Source organism: Zonotrichia albicollis, chromosome W (assembly GCF_047830755.1).
Source record: "Zonotrichia albicollis isolate bZonAlb1 chromosome W, bZonAlb1.hap1, whole genome shotgun sequence".
Taxonomy (NCBI): domain Eukaryota; kingdom Metazoa; phylum Chordata; class Aves; order Passeriformes; family Passerellidae; genus Zonotrichia; species Zonotrichia albicollis.
Window position 1 is genome coordinate 9909386 of NC_133859.1, and position 21557 is coordinate 9930942.

The 21557-nt window shown below is 41.3% G+C and overlaps 1 protein-coding gene across 1 annotated transcript in view; it reads right to left on the bottom strand.

The window, feature by feature from the left end:
- LOC141726896 (transmembrane emp24 domain-containing protein 7-like) overlaps window positions 1-18704 on the bottom strand; it is a 38651-nt gene extending 19947 nt beyond the window's left edge. The window contains exons 1-3 of the mRNA XM_074531997.1: window positions 18258-18704; window positions 16912-17157; window positions 11368-15377 (exon numbers count right to left, since the gene is read on the bottom strand). Coding sequence (XP_074388098.1) covers window positions 15141-15377; window positions 16912-17157; window positions 18258-18428 — 654 coding nt within the window. The 5' untranslated portion in view covers window positions 18429-18704 and the 3' untranslated portion in view covers window positions 11368-15140. The remainder of the gene's footprint in view (window positions 1-11367; window positions 15378-16911; window positions 17158-18257) is intronic.
- Between the last annotated feature and the right edge of the window lie 2853 nt (window positions 18705-21557).

Genomic DNA, 21557 nt, shown 5'->3' on the forward strand with positions numbered 1-21557 from the left:
GAAAGGTGGCTGTAGTCAGGTGGGGGTCGGTCTCTTTCTCCAAGCAGCAACTGACAGAACGTGAGGACAGTCTTAAGCTGCACCAAGGGAAATATAGGTTGGATATTAGGAAAAAAATTTTTATGGAAAGAGTGATAAAGTACTGAAATGGCCTGCCCGGGGAGGTGGTGGAGTCACCATCGCTGGATGTGTTTAAAAAGATTGGATGTGGCGCTCGGTGCCATGGTTTAATTGAGGTGTTAGGGCATGGGTTGGACTCAATGATTTTGGAGGTCTCTTTCAACCTAGTGATTCTGTGATTCCATGAAAGGAGGGATTAAATCAAGAGGCAGGCCCTTCAACAAAGAAATCAAAGGGAATGAGGCAAATCAAACAGGAAACTGAAGTTACTCAGTCCCTGACCTCATCAGAACTTCGAGACTTACCAAAAGATGACAGCCTCCAGCCAGATGAGCGGATTTCTGCATGGCTGCTGCAGTGCTGGGATAATGGGGCCTATAGTCAGCAGTTGGAAGGTCATGAAGCCTAACAGCTGGTATTCCTTGCTAAGGATCAGGAAATTGAAAGAGGACTTGGAAAGGAAGGAGCAATTTGCAGCCTTTGGAAACTACTCTCACACGTGAGGGCAAGATATCTATTTAAGAAGATCTTGTGAAATCCCCAGGGAAGTGGACCACTGCAGAAGATGGTATCCAGTACTTGAGAGAATTAGCAGTGCTGGAAGTTGTCCATAGTGATCTAAAGAATGACAGTAACTCTAAAGATCCAGAGGATGTCCCTCGAACACTGGCCGTGTGGAGGAAGGTGGTTGAAGGTGCCCCTGCATCATATTCCAGCAGCTTGGTAGCACTGTATTATCCGCAAATGGATACACCAACTGTAGAGGTGGCGTCCTCCTGGCTCCGAAATGTAGAAGAAACTCTGGGTACTCCCTCATTCCTACAAGCCAGCACCCCAGCTTTAGGGGCAGCCCAAGAGATCAGTCCTATCCAACCCTGGTCAGAGGGAAGGGAAGCCCCAAGAGTAGGCCATGTAACCAACTCTGGTTCTTTCTGCATGAGCAGGGGGAGGACATGAGGAAGTGGGATGGTAAACCCACCTCTAAGCTGAAAGCCCGTGCCCATGAACTGAGAGGGAAGAGACCTTTTAAGAAGGGGCCACTCAAGAAGACTGTCAGTGTAATTTTTGCAGAAAGACCAGAAGACAATCAGCAGTCTCCCAGATAAAAGAGAACTAAAACAATTTCCTACAGCCCCAATGAGGGAACTTCTGATCTGGCATTGTAAAGGTCAGATAGTGAATACTCTGACCAGGAACAGGAATAGAGTGTCCCTGCCTTCGGCCAGGAAGAGGAAAGGGATGACTGGGTATACTGGACTGTGTGGATTCCATGGCCTGGCACATCAGATCCACAGAAGTATAAAGCTTTAGTAGATACCGGTACACAGTGTACATTGATGCCATCAAGGCGCAAGAGTGCAGAACCTATCTGGATCTCAAGAGTGACAATGGGATGCCAAGAGTTGTCTGTAATAGAGGCTGAGGTGAGCTTAACAGGGGACAGATGGCAAAAGCACCCCATTGTGACTGGCCCAGAGGCCCCTTGTATCCTTGGCATCGATTACCTCAGGAGAGGGTACTTCAAGGATCCAAAAGGCTATTGATGGGCTTTTGGTGTAGCTACAGTGAATACAGAGAAGATCAAACAGTTATCCACCCTGCCTGGCCTCTCAGAAGATCCCTTCATTGTGGGGTTTCTGCCAGTGGAAGACCAGCAAGTACCAATTGCTACCAGGACAGTACACTAGCGGCAGTACTGCACCAACCGAGACTCTGTAACTCCTATTCATGAACTAATTCACCGACTGGAGAGCCAAGGAGTAATCAGCAGAACCCGCTCACCCTTCAACATCCCCCTATGGCCAGTGCAGAAGTCAAATGGGGAATGGAGGCTGACAGTAGACTATTGGGGCCTAAACAAAATCACGCCACCTCTAAGCTCTGCTGTATGTTAGAACTCCATGTTAGAACTCCAATATGAGCTAGAGTCAAAAGCAGCCCAATAGTATGCCACAATTCACATTGCTAATGCATTTTTCTCAGTCCCTCTGGTGTCAGAGTGCAGACCACCATTTGCTTTCATCTGGAGGGGTGTCCAATACACCTGGAACTGACTGTCCCAGGGATAGAAACACAGCCCCACCATCTGCCATAGCCTGATCCAGATTGCCTTGGAACAGGGTGGAGCTCGAGAACACCTACAATATATTGATATCATTGTGTGGGGTGATACAGCAGAAGAAGCTTTTGAGAAAGGAAAGAAAAAAATCCAAATTCTTCTGAAAGCTGGTCTCACCACCAAACAAAGTAAGGTAAAGGGACCTGCACAGGAGATCCAGTTCTTGGGAATAAAATGGCAGGATAGATGCCGTCATGTGCCTACAGAGGTGGTTGACAAAACTACAACTATGTCTCCACCAGCTAATAAGAAGGAAACATGAGCTTTCCTGGGCCTTGTGGGGTTCTGGAGAATGCACATTCCAGGTTATAGTCAGCTTGTGGGCTCCCTCTATTGAGTGACTGGGAAGAACCCCTTTGAGTGGGGCCCTGAGCAACAACAGGCCTTTGAGCAGATCAGACAGGAAATAGCTTATGCGGTAGCTCTTGGGCCTTTTTGGACTGGACCAACTGCGCAAAATATACTCTACACTGCAGTTGGGGAACATGGTCCCACCTGCAGCCTCTGGCAAAGGACTGCAGGAGAAGCCCCAGGTCGACCATTTGGGTTTTGGAGCCGGAGTCATTGAGGATTAGAAGCCCACTATACTCCAACTGAAAAAGAGATACTAGCAGCTTATGAGGGCTTCGAGCTGCCTCAGAAGTTGTTGGGACAGAAGCGTGTCTCCTCTTGACACCATAATTGCCTTTCCTACACTGGATGTTCAAAGGAAACATTCCCTCAACACATCACTCAACCAGCACTACATGGACTAAGTGGGTATCATTAATTACACAACAAGCCCGAATGGGAAAACCCAGTTTTCCAAGAATCCTAGAAGAGATTTTAGATTGGCCAGAAGCCGGAGATTTCGGAGCACTGCCTGAGAAGGTGACTCGTGCTCAAGAAGCACCACCATATAATGAGTTACCAGAAAACAAAAGAAGCTATCCTTTATTTACTGATGGATCCTGACGAATGATAGGAAACCATTGGAGGTAGAAAGTTGCTGTGTGGAGTCCCACACAACAAGTCATGGAGCTGCTGAAGGGGAAGGTGAATCAAGACAATTTGCAGAGGTGAAAGCCATTCAGCTAGCCCTAGATAGAGATTGCTGAGAGAGAAAAGTGGCCCATACTTTATGTTGACTCCTGAGTGGTGGCTAATGTTCTATGGAGATGGCTGCAGCAATGGAAGAAAAGCAACTGGCAATGCAGGGGCAAACCCATCTGGGCTGCTGCATTATGGCAGGACATTGCTGCATGGATAGAAAACATGACTCTGAAAGTATGTCATGTAGATGCCCATGTGGCCAAAAGTCATGACACTGAGGAGCATCAAAACAATGAACGGGTAGTTAAGGCTGCCAAAATTGAAATAGCTCAGGTAGATCTAGATTGGGAAAGAAAGGGTGAGCTATTTATAGCCCAATAGGCCCGTGAAACATCAGGGCATTTTGGAAGGGATGCAGCATACAGATGGGCTCGTGCTCCAGGGGTGCACCTAACCATGGAGGCTATCTCACAGGTTTATCCATCAGTGTGAAACGTGCTGCCATCAAGAGAGCCACACAAGTGAAGCTGATTTGGAGTGGACGGTGGTGGCTGGGTTTCCAGTATGGTGAAGCCTGGCAGATTGATTACATTGAGCCATTGCCACAGACACACCAAGGCAAGAGTTATATCTTCACCATGGTAGAGGCCACAACTGGCTGGCTGGAAAAGCACCCAGTAAACCATGCCACTGCCCGGAAGACAAATTCAGATATTGAAAGACACATTTTGTGGTGACATGGAACTGCAAATAGAATTGAGTCAGACAATGGAACTCCTTTTCAAAATAATCTTATAAACTCCTGATCAAAGAGGCATGGCATTAAGTGGATATATCACATTCCCTATTAAACACAGGCCTCTGGGAAGATTGAAAGATATAGTGGGTGGCTAAAAACTATGTTAGGGGCATTAGATAATGGGACATGGATGCACTAGGATGCGACCTTGGCAGAAACCACTTGTCTAGTGAATACTAGGGGATTTGCTAACCCTAACCACCCTGGTCCCACTCAAACTAAGCCCTTAGACACTGTGGAAGGAGACAAGGTCCCTGCATTACACATAGGGAAGTGGCTGGGGAAGTCAGTGTGGATTTCTTCCCCCATGGGAAAAGGCAAACCCATTTGTGTGACTGTCTTTGCCCAAGGACCTGGGTGTACTTGGTGCGTACTGCAGGAGGATGGGGAGACCCGGTGTGTACCTCAAGGAGACCTAACCTTGGGGTAAGAATAACCTATAGTGTAAGTGGTATGTTACAGGTGTAAAGTAGCATGACGGACATGAGCTGACTAAGAATGAATTGTGGCAAGGAGCAAGAAAAAGAGAAAAAGGTGATGATGAAGAGGGACGGTGTCGGTACCAAACATCAACCATCAAGTGTATTATTTCTCCTGTCCTGACCCCACATCCTGCTGGAATAGAGACCACCTGGAGGGATGTGAAAGGACAGGCAATAGTAGTTAATAAAATGTATGTTTGATATAGAGAAGGCTTAAGGATTCTAGTAATGAGAGTATGTAGATTATATGAGATCCAAGCATGACACAAATGGTGTGGAATAGGGGGTGGAGATTGTATTGGGTCTGACCAAGGTAAAGTTCACAGCCCTTACAGAGCTGTGCTTTGCATTGGTAGCTGGAAGGGTGTTAATAACAGAACAGTGTTTTGGTTACTGACGAGCAGCGCTGTCCTATGGCAGCATCTGGATGGTCTGTATGCCTCATAAGAGGAGGAGGAGTTTGGCTACAGAGAGCCAGTCCCTGATATGAACACAAGCAGGTAGCTATTGGCCAATGAGCTGGGTGGTAACCAATTAGAGTCAAATGAAGAGTCTTGAATAGCCTATATGAAGAGCTGTGCACACCAATAAAGGTTCTCTGCTGCACGAAAACCCTAATGTGTGTCATCTCTCCGTCTCCACATCTGCGACACGGTCCCTCTGACATTTCCATCCCCTATGAAAGGGGATGGGAGTGGGCAAGATCCTGAGAGGGGACACAACCGGGCCAGCTGACCCAAATTGGCCAAAGAGATATTCCATACTATCAGATATATAAACTAAGGGAGAGAGGAGGAAGGGAGGGGCATTAGTGAGTTTTCAATATTTGCCTTCTGGAGGAACCGTTGCACGTGCTGAAGCCCTGCTTCCCGGGAAGTGTCTGTACATTGCTGCTAATGGGAAGTAGAGATTGACTTTTTCCCCCCTTTAGTTGTTGTGTGTGCAGATCTCTGCTTATTTATTTATTTTGCTGTAATAACACTGCCTTATCTCACCCTGCTGGTTGTGCTCCATGTTATTCTCTCCTTTGTCCCAGTAGGAAAGGGAGTGATAGAGTGACTGAATGAGCACCTGGCACCCAGCCAGGGTCAACCTGCTACAGTCATTTAGGGGTGTAATGTATTGGTTTTGCACAGCCTGGTTTTTGGGAGCAGGGGGGCCACAAATATGACTCCTGTGCAAAGCTGCTGGAAGCTTCCACCATGTCCAGCAGAGCCAATACTTGATGGTTCTGAAGATGGACATACTGCTGGCCAAAACGGGGCCAATGAGTGAGGTTGGTAATGCCTCTGTGATGATATATTTAAGAAGAAAATCAGAACAAAGTCACAGGTTTTGTTCCTAGTCAGAGAAGAGGAGGAGGTGAGACCATGTGAGGGAAAGCAACATGGTAACACCAAGGTCAGTGGCAAAGGAGGGGAAGGAGGCCCTCCAGGTGTCGGAGCTGAGATTCTTCTGCAGGCCATGGTGATGACCATGGTGAAGCAGGCTGTCCCTCTGCAGCCCATGGGTCCACAGGGAATGCAGAGGTCCACCAGCAGCCCATGGGGGAGGTGCTCATGCCAGAGTGGGTGGATGCCTGGAGGAGGCTGTGATCCAGTGGGAGACCCAGTGGAGAGAGGGGGCCCCTGCTTCCAGGCTGGAGCAGCCTGTCCTTGGAGGACTGCACCCCATGGAAGAGTGACCCACGCTGAAGAAGTTTTGGGAAGCCTGTCTGTCTGCCTGTGAGGGGAAATCATGTTACAGCAGTTTTCAGGGGACTGCTGCTCATGAGATTGAACCCACGTTGGAGAGGTTCATGGAGAACTGTCTTCCATGGGAATGGACCCCGTGATCTCACAGGGGAACAACTTCCCTCCTTGCACAACAGAAGAAAACTTTGGGAGATGAACTGACCAAAACCCCCACTCCCCTGTCTCCCTGCGCTGTTGGTGGGAAGGAGAGAGGGGTTGGGGGAAGAAAAGGTGTTTTTTAAGAGCTTATTTTACTTCTCATTATCCTCCTCTGCTTTTGTTAGTCATAGATTCACTTTGTATCTCTAAGAAGAGCCTGTTTTTCCCTTGGAGTGTTTTCTCCCGGTCCTTATCTCAACTCATGAACCCTTTGTTTAAATTTTTCTTTCCTCTGCCCGGCTGTGGCAGGGGAGGGCAAGTGAGTGGCTTTCATGGGTGCCCAGAATTTGGCCAGTGTCAAACCACAACAGGGGTGGACAGCATCTTATGCCTCTAAGTAGGCACAGTGACATTCATGTCTTGATATACAGAATGTGTTCAGCAGAACTTAATTCAACTTGGCAGAGAATTTCACAATCAGTTTTGTCAAAATGAGATTTTTTTCCTTCCTTTATAAAATAATAGCAAAGAATATGACTTTTGCTTATCCTAATAATCATCTGTTCTCACAGCTTTTTTTCACTGTCACAAGCACTCTAGTTTCTCTCTCTGTACCTCTTGCTGCTGCCTGTATGTAAACTCTTGGAAAATTTTCTCTACTTGTTTTGCAGTCATGACTTTTCTTCCAGTATGGTAATAGCCTGCAAAGCAAAGGGAATCGTATCCCAGATAAGTGAGTTATTCAGCAGTCTCAGAGGTATCAGAGAGTTGTATTTGTGCTGTTGGTTAAGTGGATTGACAGGGGAGGTGTAAGAGAGACTCATACCAAGGTTCATTCAGAAATTTTTCCTGTCAATAATATAGTATCACATAGTCAGCCTTTCACAGCATCACTTAAGTTTTACGAAACTTGTTCACCACCTTTGCATATCTGCAAAGATTATTCAAGGTTTAATAGAAAATTTATTCTGCAGCAGGTTCTGGATCCAGATAGCTCATCTACATCATTCTCAGTGTGCAGAACCACAAACCTACAGAAAATGTCTTCAGTCTTCTCATTTCTGCTGCAAAGTCCCAGAGCTGTGCTTGCAGGCTCCCTGATTTCAGCAGAGGCTGCACAATTCATTAATTTGCTTGGAGTCTCTCTGATCTGTACTCATGTTGTTAGCCTTTTTGCTACTATCTGGTAAAGGAGTTTGTTTGGAGTTATTACTGCCCATTACAACAAACACGTTCAAAAATGATTTGCCAATGTGATTATTTTTGAAATAACACAACCTAGTTTGACTGAGGGAAACTAGTATTCATGCTAATGAAAGAAGGCAGAAATGCTGAAAGAAAAGCTGAGAGTTCTTTTTATAGAAGGTTATAATTAGGATATCACATTAAAGAAACCCTGCCAAAACCCAAACACATGATTTTTAGCTTTATGCAGAAAGACCATGCAAGTACAACTCATTCATGAGTGTTGAGAGTACTATGTATACCTCCAAACCAGAAAGATGCCACTAAATTGCATCACAGTCAGGAAAAAGGCAAAAAATCAATATATAATAAAGTGTGGACTTTTAAATGGACATATCAAAAATGTACCAAATCCTGCAAAATATAGAATATAAATATGACTAAACAAATACAAAGCCATGGATAAACATATGCTTTATCAAAGTTCAAAATGCATTCCATAAATGAGTTTAAGAGGTGTGGACATATGGCAGAAGTGGGATCAGACCTAAAGGAATTAAAAGATTTTAAGTGGTTTAAATGGTAACCAGAGTAAGCTTATATGTTGCAAAGTAATATTATGCATGTGATCAGTCAGAAGAACACTGATTGATGAACTCTAAGGACTTGCCTCTAATCAAAATATTTAATTAATTTACACAATGAGAGAGGTGTAATGCCATATGAGTACAGTGAGAAAAGGAAAGTCAGGGAAAAGTGAAGTAATTTAGAGTACCAAACGTCCATTAAAAATTTTTTTCACTTCAAACTCGGGATTCCTTCATTGTTTTAACAAACAGAAACTAATTTTAACAAAACAGGATGTGGTCTGCTGGTAGAGCAGAGACTGATACAGCTGGAAAAATTAGACAAGTCTTTTGGGTTCACAAACTTGGAAATCAGGCTTGATTGCCTGCAAGTTTGTAAATTTCTTAACATACCAGATATTTAATAAAATATATTATTTCTTCCAGCAACCCATGTCCCATCTTTGTCCTTTAGACCATCATGGCTATGACAAAATACCATTCTGACAAAGGCATGAAGCAATAAAATAATTTAATAATAATGCAACAGTTCATTTTACTAATCAGATTAGCCATTACCCTGTTAGATGTTTGCTTTGGAATATAGCATCAAGAAAATGAGTTCACCAAGAACAAAACTGGCTCCAGTCCTGTCAACTGACATTTATAAACCAAAATTCAAAAGGCTATTTTCTATATCACTGAAGTGCTCCCGGTTTATGAACATACTCAGGAAACTTATAACTCTCTTTTGTTCCTTGGCAATTTGCTTTCCTTCCACACCATACCCAGGGTCTGTTAAACATGTGTTTGGTGCTAATTCGAAACATCTCTTTTTGAGAGGAATGCATAAAGGCTGTACAGATACAATCCACAAAAAGAACTACAGTATTTGACTTATAATCTATGACATAATTAAAAGATAGCTGGACTGTTCTTGTTCATCTGAAAGCCTGTGGGTGTGTGTAGACATGCATACATACACACACTAATACATTTGTACAGTGGTAGGAATCTCTTTTTCTTGGTAATACTGGAACAGATTTCACTTTGGTTGAACAGCATGGCCTTGTGACATGTATATGCAGTACTCTAATTATACACCTTCCTATTTATACTATAAAAGTAATGTACAGCTACCGAGATTTGTTCTGTTCCCATGAGCAGTAGTCCCCCTCCCAAATAATTCTGTTCACATTTACTTCAGGCTTACTCTGTTTTATTTGAAGTCACATCTGAAACATGGACAATTCATCCAATGATCAGTCAGTCCCTGAAACTACTGGCCCAGGACTGGAAACCTAATGCCAAATTCTGGTTTGTTTTGGAAGGACTGCTCCTGTCATTACAGATATAATGCTGATGGCCTAATTCTTCTATGGTTAAAAATGGATCAGAAGTTAGAGTAATCTGTGGGAAAGACATTTCTGTGCTGTTCTTGTGAGCCAGCAAAGGCTTCTTGAAGATAAGGAAAACCTCATATCTCGCTCAAGGAATTTACCAAGGTTATCACCATGATGACGTGAAGAAAGAGAGAAAAAAGTGTAAGCAAGAGATCTGGACTTTGGTTGGCTTACACAGAGGCATGGCTCCTTTCACCTATTGAAAGCTTTGTTTCTTCTTTATGACCAATGGGCAGTGTATGTGTTCATTAAGTAAATGTAAACATCTTGCAAAACTATAAAAGCAACATGCTGCTTCAATAAATAAGTCTAAACAGCCTTCTAACAGAGCTCTGGTGCTTTGCACCATGTGGGGCTGTATAGCACTAGTAATCTGCCTTCCTTGCTGGGGTCAAGGAGATATACAGAAGCAATGCAACCCATATGTGCCATATATGAGATGGCGCCAGAAGGTTTTTGAAGTTTAAGAAATGATGCCGGCATAGGCTTCAAGCATTAGACAGGAAGACTAAACGTAGACTTGTAACTGAAAAGAAAGAGTAGGAATAAAAATTGGTAAATCCATGTCATTATCTCTTGGGGAGACAATGATTTTGTTCAAGATCCACAATGAAGTTTTATATTATTATAATCTGCTATTTAGGAGATATATTTTTGCAAGCACAACACAATAATAAACCTAGGTCATGTCTTATCAGGAGCTAACAGTGCCAGCCTGAGCTGTGACTAGACAAAACTACAACTGCTACAGCTGTTCTCCTGCACATACACCAAAGGGGGTTTGACTAAGAGTCAAACACTTGACGCTATAAATATCCATAGCTCCTTTGAGCCCATTGAGTTCTCCTGTATGGTAGCAGGCTGCATGGTGGTGCTCTCCCTTAATAAGAATGACTCTCAAGGTTACTCCTTGGGTTTGAGAGACCTCTTACCCAGCATAATTATCTAGAACAAGGTGAGCAATATTTTACATTAGGCCTAAAAGTATATTGTATGCTAGTGATGTCTATATATAGCTATAGCTTAATTATTAGAAGTGTACTAAGTAGTAGAGTGTTTGACCACCATCTAATTATTGGTTAAATCATAATTTAAATTACTGTTTAATTACCATTCAATTATTGCTTAATCACCATTTGATTACCATTTCATTTTCATTCAATCATTGAATAATTATAATTTGATCATCGCTTACTCATTAATAAAACCATTTTAGATAATCCCCCCAAAACGATGACTTCTCTTAATAATTTACCTATGACATTCAAAAGCATTATTCTTCCAAAAAGCAAATCAGATCTCATTCATATATTATATGAATATGAATATATATTATACCCAGGAAACTACAGGCTGGTCAGTCTCACCTCAGTACCTGGCAAATTCATGAAACAGATCCTCCTAGAAACTATGCTAAGGCACATGGAAAATAAGGAGAGGATTGATGACAACCAGCATGGCTTCACTAAAGGCAATTCATGCCTGACAAACTTGGTGGCCTTCTATGAGGGGGGTTACAGCAGTGGTAGATGAGGAAAGGGCAGCAGACATCATGGATGTGGACTTGTGCAAAGCAATTGACACAGTCCTGCACAATATCCTTGTTTCTAAACTGGAAAGACATGGATTAGATAGATGGACCACTTGATGGATAAACACTTGGCTGGATGGTTGCACTGTCATGGTTTGGAATAGGAGGAAATTCAGGGAAGTGATTAAGGAATAAGGAAAAAGATTACTTTCTCCATAGCTTACAAGAGGATTTCAGCTGCAAAAACAAGGCATCTCCTCCTCCCTCCCATCTGGGACTTAACTTCTTCCTCACTGACCTCGATGTCTTCATGCTGTTCCTTTACATGCTTGCATCTTGTTCCTTTCTCTCACTCGAGGGAGGCTTGAAGCACTGAAAGGGTTAACATCCCGTCTAGGGCCTACCTGACCCGCCAGTAACTTGTGGAGAGAGCTGCGGCTGGGCTGTGTCAGGATCGGCCTCATGGTTGGTCATTGCTTTTCTGCACAGGCTGCAGGGGTCTCAGGTCTCAGCCTCTCTGGGGGAAGGGGCTTTGATCATAAGATCTTCACAGCCACGGCCAGCCCTGCTCCGGCCCGGGCTCGGCAGCCTCCCCCGCCTTCCTGCGCGGCCGCTGCTGGGGCCCGGCCCGACCCGACCCGATCGGAGCCGATGGGGGGGGCCGGCGGGCGGCCCGGGGAGAGGGGAAGGGGCCCGGCCCGCGGCAGGACCGCCCGGCCTGGCCAAGACGGCGGGAGGGGGGGGCGGGGCGGGGGCCGGGGCCCGCCACCTCCTCACCGACCGGAAAGGAAAAAGGGAGTTCCTGGGAGTTTTTCGTCTTCAACATGTGTTCCACAGAGGCGTGTCCAGCTTCTCAGTGGTTCAACAGACTGTCAGTTACACAAAAAGCTTTACATCACTTCCCTGAATTTCCTCCTATTCCAAACCATTACATGTACCCAAAGAGTTGTGGTCAATTGCTCAATGTCCAAGTGGAAAGCAGTGACATGGGGTGCATTGGGACTGGCACAGTTTAACATCTCTGTTAGTGACATGGACAGTGGAATTGAGTGCACCCTCAGCAAGTTTGCTGACAACACCAAGCTGTGTGGTGCAGTCAACACGCAGGACCGAAGGGATGGCATCCAGAGGAACCTGGACAGGCTCAAAAGGTGGGTCTGTGTGAATCTTTGAAGTTCAACAAGGCCAAGTGCAAGATCCTGCACCTGGGTTAGGGCAACCCCAAGCACAAGTACAGGCTGGGCAGAGAATGGAGCAAGACGAGCTTTTGGGAGAAGGACTTTGGGTTGTTTGTGGACAAAAAGCTCAATATGTCTCAGCAATGTGCACGTGCAGCCCAGAAAGCCAACTGTATCCTGAACTGCATCAAAAGAAGTGATAAGCAGTTTGAAGGAACTGATTTTCCCCCTCTGCTCTTCTCTGGTGGGACCCCACCCTAGAGTGCTGCATCCACCTCTGGGGACCTCAAACCCAAGAAAGATGATGACCATGATGACCTGTTAAAATGGGTCCAGAGGAGGCCATTAAGTTCATCACAGGGCTGGAACACCTCTCCTATGAAGACAGGCTGAGAGAGTTGGGGTTGTTCAGCCTGGAGAAGAGAACGCTTCAGGGTGACCTTATAGCAACTTCCAGTGCTTAAAGGGGGCCTACAAGAAAGCTGGAGAGGGACTTTTTATAAGGGCACAGAGTGATAGGACAAGGAGAAATAGCTTCAAACTGAAAGAGGGCAGGTTTAGATTAGGTATTAGGAAGAAATTCTTTACTGTGAGGCTAGTGAGGCACTGAAATGGGTTGCCCAGAGAGGTTGTGGACTCCCCATCCCTGGAAGTGTTAAAGGCCAAACTGAATGGGGCTCCAGGTAATCTGGTCTAGTGGAAGGTTCCCTGCCCATGGTAGGGAGGTTGCAACTAGATGATCTTAAGGGTTCCTTCCAACCTAAACCATTATATGATTAATTTGTATTTTACCCACATAATATTCATAGGGTCTTTTTGCCTTATTTAAAATTTCCCCCCTTCAAACAAAACCAACAATGAATATTTCAGGACATAAAAACACATTATGCAAACATAAAACATCAAAGGAATAGTTGAAACCTTTCACAACTTCAAACACAGTTGTATCTCATTTAACCCGGAGTGATTTAGTTGCATATCACACCACTAACCAAACGATTATTTTCATATATGCAGCTTTAACAAAACAATATTAATAATTAAAAAATATAAATGTGGTTTTTTTCACCTAGTGTTGAAGTGGTAGTATGTGTTCTATTATATGCTATCCAATCACTTATTTTAAAATATATATACAGTTTTCAAATATGTAGCATAAAAAGAAAGCACTAGTTTTTGTGTTCTGATCTTTGTTACAATTTCAGATAAGCTTGTACCTCAAAAATGGAACTGCAATATTGCAAGTTCAATACAAGATAGAAAGACATACATAATTCTGAATAAAATATTAAACTTTTTTATACCCCTATTACCTTTTAACTAATTTTTGAAGTGTTAAAGCTTTTTTCTTCAGTTCTGAGTTTGTCATTTATAAGCTTACAATAGAGACAAGGAGATTTTTTTTTTAACTATCACACCATTTTAAAGGCATTTTAGGTCATAGAATGATTATTTGGTGTCCAAGTGAATGTGTAAATCCTGTCAATTTTTCCTGAAAAATAATACAGGCAATTAATGAAAATTTAGCATTCTTTCTCTGCTTGCTGAAAACTAGTTTAAGTGGAATATTTTTGAATTAGAGCTAGTAACTCAATTTTTTATCTTAGTTTTGTTTGTGTGCACTTAAAAACTGGTCCAAGTTAATTTATTCCTCCAGAATCATCTGAAGAAGTCTTTCTTTATGTTGACTAGCTCAATTAAAGGTACTTGTATGTACATATATTTACCATCTTCCACATCCAAATAAACCAAGATTTTTTTACAATACATAAACTAAAGATATGAACAGTGGAAGCAATTTTGCTACAAATCAACCAAAAAGATATCACAAAACATTTTAAATGTTTTTGACCACTAACAGAAGAGTAGCGATTACATGCACAAGGTCATAATGTATCAGTGCACCAAACAGGGAAATAAAGCACACAGCACTCACACAATGTAGTATTAGTATTAAATGGGCTTCTTAATAGGAAAACAATTTAATTAAAAGCTTTGCACATGCCTACGGGATGCAATGTAACTGGTGCTGAACTGCTTGATAAAAACCAAACTATTTTTGGTCTTAAATGTGACAAGCAACAGCACTAAGTAGAGAGATTGCACAGCTTCAGTAACAAAGTTACAATATTCCCCATTTTATTGCATTTTTAAAAACTTGGAGATATAAAATTTTTGAATAGAGAAAGCATGTTTCTCAAGTAGTCTCAGTTTAGAAGTTGTTTAGTAAAACATTGTAAAAGAAGAAATGCAATATATTTTAATGTAGAAAAGTGTGTGTTTAGACAAATACACTCAAGTATAACATTTAGCAGGTTTTGAAGATGGAGATTTACCAGGCAGGTGGAGACTTTGCACCAATATATACTATCAAGCTTGCAACAATTTTACAGATAAGCAAAGGATATAATGGGATATTTTTGTTGTTACAGCAAATCAAAACAGTGGAATACATCTCACAACTACAGTTCATCACATTAGCTTTTTTATGATCCAACACATTCAGCATGAAAATTCAAGTCAAATCAAATTTTCATGAGTATTGTCTTTCACATCGGACACTAGATTGGCAGGTTCTTTTAAAGCATTATAACACAGATGGGCAATCATATCAGTGAAGTCAAACTCAATTCAGATTAAAATCAGCAAAACCAAAGAGAGGGTGGTCATTGCCAGATATATAATACAAGTATCAGAAAACACTAAGTTTACTCTATATTTCAAATTGAGTGTCCCTTTCATAACTTGTGGGTTATGTTTTGTGATTTTAATCAATGATGAGGGGTAGACATTTAGATGTTTAATATATTTAGTTCCTTGTACTTACAATTAATTGGATAATAGTAATTTCACAAGTGATTAACACAATGACCTGAAGCATTATCACTACCAGTTATGATGTAACACGGGTTGTTGTGGTTCTTTTATCTGAAAAGAAGCTTTTGAGAAGAAATACCTGCCCAACACTAACTACAAGAAGAATGATTGCCTCCCCTATTGACCAATAGGCTACTCTTGTGTTTAAATCCTCTGCTCTGCTGCGGCCTTGTGCTTCTCTCAACCGGAAATGAGTCTGATAATCAATGACAGATTTCAGAGCTTCATGAATTGAAACACACGCAGACTCCATCTAAAGAAGCAAATAAATACACATGCTCAATTAAGAACTCTTCTAATGCTTGTTCTGTGAAGTTCTATGGTTTGATATTTAAAATTAAGATTCACATAGCTTTACAAATGAAATACACTCTCAGTCCACTGTCAGACTGAAATACTATAAATCTAACATATTAATAAAATTTTACACACAGGAATGTGACTAACTTAAGTATCAAAGTGTGCAAAACTGCAGATGTAATACAAAGTGATGCACTCTAAGAGCCAGAAACTGAATATTAAAATTCATGCATGTTTGGGTTCAAAAGTAAGTATAAACACTGTATTGAAATATGCCAGTGATCTGACATTTGCTAATTCCACATACACTAGTAAAACAAGCAGTAAATCTTTCTTGAGATTTGGATAGCTAATAAGCTTCTTATATCATTAAGATTTGCACAGTAGATATTAAAACACTTTTAGATTTCAGAAGTATGTGATTCTTCATCACATAATACCCAAACTTCAGTTTCCCAAAAGCCTGAAATCTAGATTACTGACCTCAACATGTTCTTTTGGCAGGAGGTCCTTATATTAGTCACATATGTAAAAAGTGATTAGATAAAGGACAACTGTTATTTTTCAGTGTTCCTGGATGCTCCCTACCATATTCGTATAATAAACACTCAAGACCAAATTGCCCAACTAAATGTGTCATCTTTCATAAAAATCACATTTCCTTCTCTAAAAAAAATCTTAAACCTCTTTAATAGATGTATTACAGGCTTTCCAAGACCTAGATTTTTTTACACATAAACCTCTTCCATTTTCTGTTTATCTTCTGAAAGTAAGAGTCAGTACCCATGCTTGTTTAAAATTAAGTTTGGTAACAACTATAGTGTAATAATGTTAGAATTCATGAAGTTACTGTTCCAAGTGAAGTTGGCTGATTTAGTTTAGGCAGAAGTGGTGTAAAACTAAAATTATGAAGAAAGAAAAAAACATTAGGGAAAAAGGTCTGGAGCAAGAATATTGTTTTGCCACTTAAGTGTCTTATAAATTACATATCTAGAAGCAGGTTAAGTATGACTGATTTTGTGCATTTGATTATTTTGCTAGAAGTCTCTTCCAATTTTAAAAGTGACAGTTACATAAGAGATGATTCATTCAAGTCTTTGCCTCAAAAAAGACTAAACTCTTTAAATATAAAACAAAATTGTTCTCAAAGTTTCTCCAAAGTTCAGGAATTTTGAAAACCCCAATCCACTGATATTTTACACTTTATACCACTTCCACAGACATAGAACCATGGCATAAAAAAGTTCCCTTAAACTCTAGGGCACTGTATAATTTCCCTAAATTTCCGCTTAATCACTTGGTAATTCCTCCTCAGCTCTGCATTTTATAAATCCTAATTTTCAGAAAAGGTTCACTTTTAGTAACAGGGTTTATTTAAAAAAAAACTCTGACCCATTCATTTTCAACAACGATATAGATATCTAATGCAGGTGAATTTGAAAAATATTCCCTCCACCTAACAGTTCCTGTCAAACATAATATTTTACCTGAGTAAGTGCAGTTGCTCTGTTCTCACTAGGAAACAGTGGTGGATCTTCTCCAACCTGGAAATCAAAGTACACAGTTTTGTGTGTGAAAGTAGAGAACTCATTGCTGAAGCAGAATTTGTATGTTCCATTTCTGGATGCAGTAAATGTGAAGCTATCATATTGTTTCTTCATCTCTTTGTATAATACAGAACCATCAGGACCTTCCAACCGACAGTCCACATCATAATGACCTCCAGTGATCACCTGAAAAAAACCCCAAGAAATTGTCTTAAACAGAACAGACATCCAGCTAGCGTTGCAAATTGTTTGATCTGACAAATGTTTTAAAGTGAATTAATTTATAAATCTGTTGAGTTAGAAAAAAATCATCCTATGAAAGACTCACAGAACAATTCAAAATAAGATTTTAAATTGAAGATATGCAATACCAACTATGTTTTCTAACAGTGTATGAAGGAAACTTTAGTTACTTCATTTTGAGATACTAGTACTATAGCAAAGGCTAGAGTAGATTAAAATTGATGGGGCAAAGACATTACTGCAATAAATCAATAATATATCCACGAGCCCATCCATACAATTTATTCAGCAAGTTGAGACTGCCAAAATCAATAAACCAGCTCTTTTATGTACAACCTAAACTGTCTAACTAGCCTATCAGGTCAAGCTGCTTTATGTTGCAGGAATGGCATATATTCAGTAGAACAGATATTACAGGCTGACTCATCACATCAACAGAACAGTGTTCTGGAGGTTATGCTGCCTTACTCCTGCACAATAGATGACAGTAATTTTTTCCAACACCAGCACGTTCAAATTATATCTACAAGTAACTCAAAACTTCATATGATCATCTTGAGAATGGTCATCTTTGATTATTGTTGGTTCATAGCATGTTTTTCTGTAGAATCACACTAGCTATCCTATCTCCACTACAAGAGCAATTGGCAGTTTAGGTATTCATAGCTTACTATTCTGTAATGTGATTCTGATAGCTCTCAGACTTGTAGTTAAATTTAATCCTTGCTTCAAACTTCTTGCTTTTAAGATAAAGCATCCTAAAGGATGAAGAAACTTCTATCAAATAGCACATCCTTTTTATATGCATACAAAAGCTTTAAAAAATAATATACATATTATTTGAAATATGTAAATATCTATTCAAGCACATGCCATAAAAGATTTGTTCAGAGGCGCCAAGCAGCAGAAGCAACATTTCAGTAGGCTGTTTGTATAACATAATTTTAGTGCCCACGAATTTATATCGGTATTAAACTCCTAATACTAACGGCAAAAGTGAAATAACAAGAGACTCCCTGGGGGCCGAGGGAAGCACGGAGTACCTGAAATTCGAGGGTGCACTTTGTGCCCTGGACAATCTCCTCGTAAAAACATTGTTTGGCATTGTCAGGCAGCTCGAAAGTGATTTCTGAGGCCCATGCCGCGCAAGCTACCAGGAGCAGCGTCAGCCACCCCCACGGTCCAGCAGTTCCGTAGCCCCGTAAAAGCATCATTCAGCGCGCAGTGCGGACTAATAGTAACAGAGTTTGAGCCGGGCAGAAAGAGGGCAGCCCCGCATCAGAGGCCAGCAGGCGCAGAGCCCAGAGGAAGATGTCTGCGGCGCCAACCGATCACAACGGAGAAACCTGAGGAACAACGCTGCACTCTCAGGAGCAACCGCGGTGTCTAGTACCGCCCTAACAGAAGCTCTTCCGGGTGACCCCTCATAGTTGTATAGACGTGTTGCTCCTCGTAGAAGGGAGTGCTCCCTGCCTCTCCCGGGCGCACTTGCGCGTTTGCTGGCTGGCAACGTTTATCAGGGAGCATGACGGTCCGGCATCGTCTTGGGCGCTAGGCCCGGTCTGGGCTGTGACACCAGCGAGCCGAGAAGGTGTCCACGTTCACAGGGACGACCGCTAGGCAACAGAGGTACCATAGCCGCACGCACGAGGCCCGCCCATCCCAGCTTTATGCTGAGGGGTACTCAGATTATATAGCTAATGTATGTTTTTTTTTAATTCCCCTCTGTCATACCTGCACAACAGAGTCCAGGTTCCCCAATACATCAAAACTTTTGTATCTATGTCCATTGTATGCAACTATCCAGGGGCTAAACTGTTTTAAAATTCTCATAAGACATTATTTAGAGATGAAATAGTGGCCTCTCTTCTCTAAATGCAATTGAAAAGTATCTAAGTACTCTCTCTGTATATCTTCGAGTTACTGAATATACAGGGTTGAATTTCAGCGTTGGAGTCTCAAATTTCTTTGTAATTTAACGTTACTTACTTCAGAGAGATTGTCCTGGTTTCAGCTGGGATAGTTAATTTTCTTCTTAGTGTGAAAAACACGTTCACTCTCCTGTGAAAATTTAAACAGTTTAATAAAGGACAATAGGAGACAAAGACAGTAAAGCAAAGATTATGGCACATATCCATAAACTAGTTTACATATTCCAGGAACTATTTTACATGGCCACACCTTGGGTCCGCCTTTTTAGAGCATGCATGTTTCTTGGCTGTGGTTTTGGCTCCTCCTTATCACTTCCAGTCTGGGCCTTGGTCCATACTTTCTTCAGACAGCAGATGCTGATAGTTGGCATATCAATAGCAGGGTCCACATTACATGTTCGCTAGATGTTATCCTGACCAGACAGTTCACTCATAACTATATCAGCAACCACTGCTACTATGTCTAAGTTTTTGTTAATAGCAGAAATAAAAGCAAAGTTATTTTAACATTATACATATAACATTCATCCTAATATTTGTGAAAAGCCAACAACATAATATGTATTTATAACAATCCCTCTTCTTCCTTTATTACAAATCATTTGGCTTGAGCAGTATTTCTTGTTTTCCATACTCCATTAATTGCTTATATTTTTATTAATAATTTTTGCTTTCTCCAAGGGGTTTTCCATATTTTGTTTCTTTAACGCCATGATCTTTTGTGCAGTCACAGTTGTAGTCAATTTTGGGTCTATAGGCATTGTTACCACTTGCATGCCCTGCACTATGCTGGTGATTAGCCAAATAAAGTAAGGGATCAGGCAAGGAAGAAATATCAAACCAGCTATAGCACATAAAAGGAAGAAGCCTAGTTTCTTCCACCATTCTATTCCCAATACGTTATCCCACCAGCTAGTATTTAGCATTGATTCCCACTTTTGGACCAGTACATGGGCTGGTTTTCTGATATAATTGACTTTATCTAGGACAGCATCTCCATTGTCATCTATTTTCAAACAACAATCTGATGTATTAAATTTTCCACAAACACCCGTTTCTTCAGCTAATAAATAGTGTAATGCCAACCTATTCTGATACACTACATCTCATGTTTGTGTTTGTTGCCTTGATATTAATTCCATTGCCCGCGCAGTTCAGTTTGTTATTATCTCTACAACTGCTTGGAGTCTTCTAATACAATTCAGCATATAAATTGGGGTTTGATATCCCCAACTCCCATACTGTGCCCAGGTGGCTGGCCCATACATTTCCAATATGCGTTCAGGGGGCCATTCCTCATCTCCCCATTTTTGGGATCCCCTAATCAAGTCCCTTTTATTTCTTTTTAGGTCCTCATAAACTGGTACTCCTAATTGATCTCCATTTGGTTCTGGTACAAGAAAGAATCCTGGTTGTATAATTCCTAAAATGCAATTCCCTCTCCAACTAGAAGGGTATGCTCTTTTCCCACATATCCAAAATAAGCCATCTGGTGCTTTGCAATAATCATTTTTCTGTTGATTGATATCAACAAAATCCAAAATTTGGATATTTCTGGGATCCCAGAATAAGGATTATTGCCTATATTATTACACTGAAAAAGTCGAATTTCATTATTATATTTTCAATTTCTTTTTCATTTCTCCTGAAGTCCAGTACTGAGTTGGTTCCTCATGGATCCACCATGTAAAAGTTCCATTGCTAACTTTATAACTCTTACCGGGAGTATTTCCTACTTCATTAAGAAAATTTTTCCTAGTACACCAGAGACATTCTTCTCCTATCACTTTTGAGCTTAAAATCCACCCTTCTGGCTGGTTTTCCCCCCTTGTATTTGTCTGGTTCCACTTAAGGAGTTCAACTGGGCCTAAGCTACTGCCTTTCCATGGCCATTCCTCTGACATCAAAGCTCTCCCACAAACCCAACATTTAGTTATATTAAGTTTCTGACTTATTCTTTCCCCTAATTCCAGAAACAGATTTTTCCCCAGTCTTGAGATACTTATTTCCTTTCTAATTGCTGTTCAAGTTTTGTATATAAATCTTGAAATGAAATTGACACAGACTTTGATTGCTGTACTGGCTTTGCCTTTCTGCTTACCAGTTGTTCTTTAACCAAATGTTGAAGTTTACTTCCAGTAGCAAAAGTGAAACAAACCCATCTCTCTCCTTCTGGACATTCATTTCCCAACATACTACCAACTTGTTCCTAAGTTTTCCGCAATCCAGTACTTTTTCCCATATTGTATACAATTGCCTAATTTGGATGGGTTATAGCAGTGACTGTTGATATGGGTGTGTGTGATAAAAAAGGAATCTTGATGTCTTTCCACATACAGCTTTTGGTAGCATCTGTGACATGACTTTGCCGGTATCCCAAAAGGGAAAAGACAAAAGATGAGTGACAGAAAA